General features: G+C 36.2%; 1 protein-coding gene across 1 annotated transcript; it reads left to right on the top strand.

Annotated features, from left to right (window-relative positions):
• The first annotated feature begins 6826 nt into the window (after positions 1-6826).
• On the top strand, positions 6827-9122 carry LOC103524312 (thymosin beta). Its single transcript, XM_017449559.2, has 4 exons — positions 6827-6896; positions 7198-7311; positions 7555-7668; positions 7927-9122. The coding sequence occupies exons 1-4, from the start codon at positions 6827-6829 to the stop codon at positions 7950-7952; spliced, it is 324 nt and encodes a 107-aa protein (XP_017305048.1). The 3' UTR covers positions 7953-9122.
• The last annotated feature ends 1178 nt before the right edge of the window (positions 9123-10300 follow it).

Below are 10300 nucleotides of genomic sequence, written 5' to 3'. Positions count from 1 at the left end.
AACTTCGAGTAGCTGGTTGCAAAAAGTACCTACTCAAAAACTAGACAAGTATCTACTTTTTAAACCTTGGCTAGCTTTTGTAATTTATTGACTACCATTAGATTCTTTCGATTATTTTCTCATTGTAGTTGTTTCTTTTGTTTCAATTTTCAATGGTATAGCAAATGCTATGCCTCTTAGGTATATTTCAAGTTTTCCTTGTTAAAACTTTCAGCTACGTTTACAGGTTCGATGGTATACCATGTAAGGTAGGTGTTTACAAAGTCCATTCTTCATCTTCTCGTTCTTCTCAAGCATTTTATTTCCCGCTTAGTCATCTTATAAACAATGCTTTCTCGCACTCTAGCTGCTACATTTAGAAATTTACATACATATTTCGTTTTTAGGTATCTGTTGTGTGGCCTAAGTAAAGTCCTTGTGTTGCCCTAGAAGATTCTCATTTTGCTGTTTATAATTTTCACTTTCGGTTTTCGTCACTTTCGTCCCCTCACCGCTGTACTGAAAAGACCTCGAATGAAGAGCAACAAGTACTTCAAAGAGATTTAAATTTAAATATTGTTTCTTGAAACGATACCTAACTCATCCTACTTGAGAGTAAACTTCGAGTAGCTGGTTGCAAAAAGTACCTACTCAAAAACTAGACAAGTACTTTTTAAACCTTGGCTAGCTTTTGTAATTTATTGACTGCCATTAGATTCTTTCGATTATTTTCTCATTGTAGTTGTTTCTTTTGTTTCAGTTTTCAATGGTATAGCAAATGCTATGCCTCTTAGGTATATTTTAAGTTTTCCTTGTCAAAACTTTTAGCTACGTTTACAGGTATACCATGTAAGGTAGGTGTTTACAAAGTCCATTCTTCATCTTCTCGTTCTTCTCAAGCATTTTATTTCCCGCTTAGTCATCTTAGTTGACCTCGCTTGTTCTGGTAATCCCTACTACCGCGTCACCAGGCAGCCCATTTTTTCCTTGACCCCCCTCAAACACAACCGGTGGTAGTTGAGGGTTAACATTCTGCCTTGATCCGTAGCATTTGATCAACATATGGTATGATTGTGAGTCTCAAACACAACCGGTGGTAGTTGAGGGTTAACATTCTGCCTTGATCCGTAGCATTTGATCAACATATGGTATGATTGTGAGTCATCAGCAAGCATCTGGTGTCTTGAAAACACTCTATGTTAATTATACACAAGGATCACTGCTGAGCCGAGCTCTACTTTCTTTATTATCTTATCTTAAATCTGCTAAAAACTATATCTATGTACATAGAATACAGAATGAGTCGTTGAAGTAAGAGTTTCATTACCTGGTGTATAAAGATTAAAGAAGACGGTTTTATTCTTTGCAGATTTCCAATTCACTACAGTTCTGTTCTAGCCAACATGACAACCGGGTTTAGGAGAAGGTGTTGTGAAATATGTTCGGTGTGAGACTGTCTAGGTTCATGTTTAGTGGAGCTCTACTTTCTTTATTATCTTATCTTAAATCTGCTAAGAACTATATCTATGTACATAGAATACAGAATGAGTCGTTGAAGTAAGAGTTTCATTACCTGGTGTATAAAGAAGACGGTTTTATTCTTTGCAGATTTCCAATTCACTACGGTTCTGTTCTAGCCAACATGACAACCGGGTTTAGGAGAAGGTGTTGTGAAATATGTTCGGTGTGAGACTGTCTAGGTTCATGTTTAGTGGCTCTCCTTTAGCGCACATCCACTCATGAAGGATTTCCAAGTATGGGACGTGATAAGTGCCAAAGGATTATATGTAATTTCTTTTAGCGCACATCCACTCATGAAGGATTTCCAAGTATGGGACGTGATAAGTGCCAAAGGATTATATATGTAATTTCCTTGGAAAATTATCTTGCGCTTTTCATTTTCTTAGAAAAAAATCCGAGAGAAATAGAGCGATGAAATTGCATTGTATTTAGTGGCTCTCCTTTAGCGCACATCCACTCATGAAGGATTTCCAAGTATGGGACGTGATAAGTGCCAAAGGATTATATGTAATTTCCTTGGAAAATTATCTTGCGCTTTTCATTTTCTTAGAAAAAAATCCGAGAGAAATAGAGCGATGAAATTGCATTGTCAAACTAGAAGGTTTATTTTATTTTCAGGGTGGGATACATATCTACAGCACGTAGGGTACTTGAAAGTGTATGTTTCAAGCACTTTATATTTAGAAATGGGAGGGTATTGGACAGTTTCTTAGGAGAAAGCACGGCTTGGGAGCCATGTCCATCTTGTTACTAGGTGCATAAGCGTAAGAGCACTTCTTACCGTGGTCAAATCTAAAAAGGACCGACAAACCGTCTCTGCCTGGGCTTGGCCTCAAACCTGCGCCCTTGTGCTTGCCAGACACCTCAGACAGTTAACTACCGAGACAGAAACACCTCATCTTTGATAGCTACCTCCAGAGTTCGAAGTGAGTTGATGACAGATACAATGTTATCGACCAAACTTGTAATTATCAACTCGGTATTAATTTTACGTGCTAAGGCACACGTTCAGTGAAGAATGTTCTATCTGACAACACAGGAGAGGTACAATTTGTATTGAAATTTAGGTGCGTTCTAACCTAAACGCAGAACAAAGCATAGGGAACAGACTAACAGTAACCGTATCACAGAGACCATTACCTGTGAAGGAGTCGGTTCGATGAGTTATTAGTGAATTAATTATACCTATTTCCAATTAACGAAATTAAATATAATTACCTTACGCCAGACACGTTTCACATTGAGCAATTAAATGTCTAATGCTAATGGACCCTCACTGGTTCCTTACTTCTAAAGATTTACGGCATTTCTAGTCGAGTTTTTGGACTCCTATGTACATGAATTTGTAGTAAATTATTGCTCCCGTCTGTGTCTGAACATTCCATTCCACCATCCCCACCTCAAATATTTTCAACTCTCTTTAATACCGCGTTTCGACAGCTCCTCTTTTCCTCCAGCCACTGGGCATAGATTAATGGGCTGCCCGTAGGAAATTTACTATCTACTTTCTGGGGTTATTTTTCGTTTGCTCAAAAAATCTAGGGCAGTGACATTTTGTTAAGTCTGCGTACTCGTATAGTAAAAGTACGAGTAATACGGTAATTACTTAACTAGTAATGTGTGCAATTTCTATGAAAAGGTTCTCCGTTTATCATCGAGATGATTGATGAATGGCCATCTTTTATTTGTAAAACTAATGAGCAATGGCAATGTTCCGAGGTTTCAAAAGAGGAAATGTACTTGGTTCTATGACTGCATGTATGTTTCTTTGTTGCATTAACTGGTTGAGCAAATAGGAAGAAGTACCATAAAGCAGTGGTTCCCAAACTTTTTTTTTCCCAACAGAAAGTAAAAACCGATTCCCGATGTAATAACAAAAAAGTTCCGGGAACAAGAAAGAAGAGCGGGGAGGTTTTTTAGCGGGTTGAGCGGCCAGGAATGGTGCCACAGAATGGGCGAAACACCATACCCTGAGCCGTGACTCCAGCATACCCTCCACACCATGCTGGAGAAGTCATTAAGATTTTTCCTCCTCATAAAAAAAAAGAACATAAAAGCATGAAGTATTCGGAAAACTAACTTATCTGCGAGGTTGTGTGTCCTTTGTTTGGTTGTCACCTTGTGTAACCTTGTATCTATACAGTGTGAGCAGAATGTATAGACGTAACGGTGTCAAGTACCTAGTACTGAGTGTCTGGTGTTGACTAATTGTGTGCATAAATTGTGTCTCAATAAAGAGTAAGCTAGACTAGATATATTCATACTTTTCAATGTTCGGCGAAAGAATCATAAGGCTATCGATTTTCAGAAAATGGTGTCAAGTTCGTTTTTTCAATTGATTCGTTACGGAAGAGGACACTTAAAGGAAATCTGAAGACGCATTTTGTAATTTGAGTTTTCTCAGGGAAATTCAACACTTTCCCGATGACGATATAAAATTGGACGTAGGTACCTTGGTAGTTCGTATTCGTATCGTACAAACCAAAATCAAATAATTGCTATGCAACCAAACTTAAAATTGGGTCGTGAAATATTAGACTCCACACATGCATTACATAATGTTTTATTGAACGTTATTTACAGAGGGAACCAGTTTAGTTCAGTGTTCAAAATTCAATTCAAAACACACCATTTCATATCGATGGGTCGCGGTCGTGTTCAAGGGCGAGAGGAGGGACAATAGGGATTTTGACACACACCCTTTCTCTAAATCCAAACTGAAGACAAATTCCTCAACTCTCAACCTTTGTATTTTAGGAATCCTTTTGATCTTTTGCAACTTCGAAATTAAAATCAAAATCCTGTATCAAAAGTTTTACGAACCGCTGTCCCAAAAGCTAGAAAACTTTTGTAAGAAAGTTCTATCTACTTCTGGACAATATCCAATGTACATAATGTAGGTACGTGTTTGAATATTATTGTTTACGTTCATGGTTATTTTTAGTTGTCAAATCATCAGCAATCGGGTTTTGTAAACAACACTATTGATCGTGGAGTTTTTCACAGAATCAATTTATTGCTAACGAGGTTGTTGACAATCATGCCCAGTAACCACCGGCATAATGAAGCTTGTAGTATTTTAACGCGCTGTTCCGTTGCACGCCCACAAACCATACTGTCCAGAGTCCGAGTTGAAATATTCTTCAAATCTAGAACTAATTCCTTGTGCGTTTCCTACTATATTCGAAATCCTGTTCAACATTAGAACAAAATAGACTGAACTTTCCCCGAGACTTTGTACTCTATGTAGGAAAAAAAAGTACGCTTAACCAGAGTCCGAATTGAAATATTCTTCAAATCTAGAACTAATTCCTTGTGTGTTTCCTACTATTCGAAATCCTGTTCAACTTTAGAACAAAATAGACTGAACTTTCCCCGAGACTTTGTACTCTATGTAGGAAAAAAAGTACGCTTATGGTGGATTTCACCAATGAATTAATGAGAGATTTAACTAATGGGAGAATTTTTAATAATCCAAAAAGAATATAGTACTGAAATGGTGATCTGTAGATTAACAGCCCCCCATCCAACACCACACTGCAAGGGCTGAAGGGCTGGGATGTATGCCAGTGATTCATACTCAGACTATTATTTTGAATGGAAAGATATTTTCTATTAGCTTACCATGGGATTAAACAACAAGTCAGTGACTCTCCACTGCTCTCTAGCTTGGAAATATTTTATTTTGCCAACAGTTTTCAATTTCAAAGGGTAAGGTAGCTGGATAATTTGAGATAGTTGAATGTAATTAACTTTTCTTGCTCGAAACTTTCCTTTGGAATTGATTTCAACTCTGACTGGATCAAACATGAAATCTGGATTGACAACTTCCAATACATAGGAGCCAGTGGGTACATTTTTTATTGTGAAAGAGCCATCATCCCTGGAAGATTAAGAAAATGTTGATACATGAGAAGCAAAAGGGCATTCCTATGTAGCTCCTGTAGGATCAACATAGGTGTATGGGAGCTACACAAAAGTCCCAGAGGGTTGAATGGTTACTATTGATCATAATGTAGGCATTTTAGACCCAAGAACTATCAGTGAATCAGATCATTCCGTAATTTATCCATAGTTTCTTACAGCCACGTACTGTAGTATACTTCGAATTATTTGTTAAATTTCTTTTAGGTACTAAAAAGGTACGAACTTTACAGTAGAAGTTCAACAAATAATACGAACCACCACCATCACCAAAGAAACCCATTTCAAAATGTACTTCGTATGAGGATAAGAAAAGTAAAGAAACTGGCAACTTACTTGCGTTATTCCACGACTTGATTTGAGGTCCTAAATTCGGTCTAATATATCCACAGTTGATACAAATGTTTTGTGACTCGATGGACCAAATTGCTTTGACCTCAGTAAGGCTTCAGGGAAAGTACATCTTTTACATCCATGCTTATTCTGGAACGAAAAGAAATTGGTGGAAAAAATTTCGCCCCGCCCGGAATTCGAACCCGGGTCGGCGCTCTTGACCACTCGAGAACTTTTGTGGCCAACGATGAAAAGCTGTCCTGAACCCTTCATGTGTGAAGTTTAGGGTCAAGAAAACTCATTTGTATATCTTTTTTTCGGTATAGGCTCTGAAAAAGGGAATATATTAATTTTATTTCGTTTTTTTTTTTTTTTTTTTTTTTTTTTTTTTTTTCCCTTTTATAACAAAAATTGGACTTTGATATTGGTTGTACCTATTTTTTAGGGACAATATTTAATTTTGTCAACATCTTTGTATCTATCCCTCAAGTCTTGTCAGTACAAATTGACAAAACACCACAAAAGAATAATGTTCAACACACATAATTTTGCAATAGTACCATTTGCAAATTTTGCAAAGTAAGTAGTATCTACCTATTTTTATTTAAATTTTGTGATAGTGAGCTGATAAAACATGTACCTACCTAGTTATGAAGAAAATATTGCAATTTATCAAGAGGCAGTCTTTATAAAACATCACAACTAGTAGGATCAGCCCTAGTTTGCATTGGCCTGTTTGCTAGAACTTGGCTTGGCTTTAACTGCAGCCTTGGGTTTCTTAGGTGCACCACCAAAATAACTTGTTAACATCTCTGACATTTCTGGTACATCTAATTTTGTCATACTTTGCAGTTGTTCCATTTCTTTTCTTGTTTCTGGATCATTCATTAGTCTAGGCAGAATCATGATCAGGAACAGAGGTGCAACCATCATTAAAACCTGGAATGAAATTAAACCAAATTAATATAATCCACACAGCTCGTTTTGAAGAATGAATTGATTTCTGGAGGGCCTATCCTAATTATCTCAAGAAGTACATAGTTTTTTCCATTGCTTTTAACGTACTGAAATGGTGATCTGTAGATTAACAGCCCCCCCCTCCAACACCACACTGCAAGGGCTGAAGGGCTGGGATGTATGCCAGTGATTCATACTCAGACTATTATTTTGAATGGAAAGATATTTTCACCCACAGAGACTCTGAGAACATATACAGTATACACAGGTCTGTTTACAGTCTAACCAAAGCCGGGGCAAACTCCGCAAATGGGCCCCTCCTCGTATTTTCTTTCTGGAGGAAAAATCTGGTTTCGGGGCCGTGGCAAATGGGATCCCCTATGTGAACGACCTTGCTTATTAATCCGGGGGTTAAAGTTTACATTGTATGTATATGGAGTACGTACTTATGTATTAATGTTGTTTTTCTTTTGTTTTTTCCAGATGTAAAAGCTGAGAAGACCCACAACGCCCTGATTGAAGGAGTAGAAGCTTTTGATACTGCCAAGCTCAAGCACGCAGAAACCCAGGAGAAAAATCCTTTGCCCGACAAAGATGGTAAGTTATAAGTTTTTTATTATTATTATTATTATTATTATTATTATTATTATTATTATTAATAATAATATTTATTATAGAAATATTTTATCCATAGTTTCTTACAGCCACTTACTGTAGTATACTTCGAATTATTTGTTAAATTTCTTTTAGGTACTAAAAAGGTACGAACTTTACAATAGAAGTTCAACAAATAATACGAACCACCACCATCACCAAAGAAACCCATTTCAAAATGTACTTCGTATGAGGATAAGAAAAGTAAAGAGAAACTGATTTCCGGCATTGAGAACTTTGACACCGGCAAATTGAAACACACCGAGACGGTAGAAAAGAACCCTTTGCCTACCAAGGAAGGTGAGTGAAAACTTGGGATAATGTATCTTCTATTTTAGCGTTATTATTTATTAATGAAGCCGAATTCTCAAACAAATGAAGGTAAACTTATAGGAGTTCGGTAGGGGTCGAACCCGTGAGGGCGTTAATCACTGTGCTGTCGAAGCAGATATGTTATGGAAAACAGATTGAGCGTCTAATGTATCAATATATCATCTATAAAATACTTTTGGATTTTATGTATATCTAATTGAATTTTCACTTTTTGTTTTGTTTCAGCAATTGACTTGGAAAAGAAGGCTTAAACGACACAAGTTTAACTGTATTTTTTACTGCTAATATATCAAAAAGGTTATTTATATTATTTTATTTATTTCCTCATTTAAATGCGTAATGGGATGAAACTTTTTGATAACTTCTGAAATCTCGTTGAATGCATTCCATACATTAAGATATTCGTGTGAACTAGGTGTCCATTTTTCATTTTATGAACGTATAATATTTATATGGAATATTATGATCTATGTAGTTCGTTTAGAATAGATTATTATTTATTTTATGTTGTCAAATCCTCCTTGTATTATCCTTAAACTTGGCCTATATCTACTTTTTTATGAAGAGAGAAGAAAAATGAGACTAGGACTTTTTTGCTTAATTTTACTAATTGGTTGTATGTGATCGTATTTATTTGAAATGTGAACTAAAAGAATCTCTAAAATCTTGTACATAAACTTTCTGATCCTAAAAGTACGCTAGAATGTTTAGATATAGACCGGTCGTCATTTTTGCGTCAGCAAAACGGTGTTCTTCTTGATGTGATTTATTTTGTAAAGCTCTATGTTTACAGTCTTTATGCAAATTTCAGGTTCCCCTCAACTATTGAACTCTCCATTAATTGTTATAATCAAACCAATTATTTTACCAATTTCCACCCGTCTATAAAATACTATACCTACTAGAATAGTCATTTAGTGTCCTTTATTTAGTACTAGTTCTCTATTCCTAATCTTTAATGTGCCAAATAATATTCACGCCTACAATTTTGTAGATATAAGTAAGTATCTTAACCTAATTTTGACTAACAAAGTTCTACGTCCTTAAAAATCATTTTTGAAGTCATTTGCAGAAACATCAAAAGAAACTGCTAACTGAAACTTAAACACTACACCTTCGATTCTTTTGAGAATGTATTACGAATTCTTTACAATAATCCAAAGACATATTTTCTTGTTTTATAAAATATAGAGGTTACCAAATTTAATATTTATTAAACTTTCCGAAAGTTTTATTTATTTATGAAGTCCGTTTTGATCTGAAACGGCTTTTCTAACAGAATTTCCATAGTTGGCACAGTGATGATCTTTTTTTTATATTAACTCTGTCCATTTTCTTCTATGTTTCTTTACTATCTACACGTCTATATTAACTCCATTCATTTCTTTCTGGTATTTTGAACTGCTATTTATTACCCCCCCCCCCAGTATTTTTGATATTTTTATTTAAATTTATTTTATCCTCAATATAATTTGAGAATATGACCATAATCATAGTAGTAGCCTACTGCTGGAGAAAAAGGGACTTTTCAGTCCTATGCAAGCAGTATAAATAAGCACTACAGGAGTTCGCGGTTCTCACGACTTTACCTTTAGTCAAAGGTCGCTCAAATTTTGCAGACAGCTTCCATAATGTATGACGATCAAAAGTGCCCGCGGGCCGGGTCTCGAAAAATGAACGGTTCGGCCGTTATTTAACGCCAAAACTTTGAAAAAGCTCAAAAAGAGTTGGCAATTCTCAGGCCTTTAAATTTCAGCCAAAGTCGCTCGAACTTGGCACAGAGATTCGATAAATTATGTAGATCGAAAGCATCCTTTGGCCCTGTTTCCAGAAGGTACGGTTAGGCCGTTATTCCGGACTAAAGTTCCGCTATTTGGAGCTATACAGGGAAAAAGCTCAAAAGGAACTAGCGGTTCTCACGACTTTACCCTTAGCCACAGGTCGCGCAAATTTTGCAGACAGCTTCCATAATGTATGACGATGAAAAGTGTCCGCGGGCCGGACCTCGAGAAATGTACGGTTCGGCCATTGTATTATTTAACGCCAAAACTTTGATGAAAAAGCTCAAAAAGAGTTGGCTTTTCTCAGGACTTTAGATTTAGACCTAAAATTTACACTCTATCCCCAGAAATTACTCGAATTTTAATAGATATTCATACAGATTATAGTTAAAATGAAACTTTTCCTCACCCAACCATTAATTTGATGAAAGTTGAAAAAGCTCAATTCAAAAGTTCCCGCTATTCATCGATTATCAAAAATCAAAGCAGGTTTACCAAAAGTAAACAAAAAAAAAACGAAGCAGTTTGACCAATAGTAGAAAAAAAACAGTGAATATTACACAGCTTTCTATGAACGTACTACAGTTCACCGGGATGACAGTTATCAGGCCGTTATTCAGAGGCCTTATGTTAGGGACTGGGGTCGATTCCAGGAAACACTTCGCACTCTACACAGGGAAAAAGAGCCAAGCATTTTTTTTTCTCGCCCCTTGATATTTTCAACACTAGACCTACGGGTACCGTACTTATTAATCGTTCCTTATGTAAGTATGAGTTTAGGGGACTCCAAAAAGGGTATTCTTCTATAACCTCTACAA

Source organism: Diaphorina citri, unplaced genomic scaffold (genome assembly GCF_000475195.1).
Source record: "Diaphorina citri unplaced genomic scaffold, Diaci psyllid genome assembly version 1.1 scaffold92, whole genome shotgun sequence".
Classification (NCBI taxonomy): domain Eukaryota; kingdom Metazoa; phylum Arthropoda; class Insecta; order Hemiptera; family Psyllidae; genus Diaphorina; species Diaphorina citri.
The sequence above is the reverse complement of the archived record's forward strand: the minus strand, read 5'-3'. Positions and strand labels throughout refer to the sequence as shown.

Coding starts and splice junctions, on each gene's coding strand:
- LOC103524312 (XM_017449559.2), top strand. CDS start 6,827: ATGGTGATCTGTAGATTAACAGCCCCCCCCTCCAACACCACACTGCAA. Junction 6,897..7,197: donor GCTGAAGGGCTGGGATGTAT/GCCAGTGATTCA, acceptor TGTTTTTTCCAG/ATGTAAAAGCTGAGAAGACC. Junction 7,312..7,554: donor TCCTTTGCCCGACAAAGATG/GTAAGTTATAAG, acceptor CAAAATGTACTT/CGTATGAGGATAAGAAAAGT.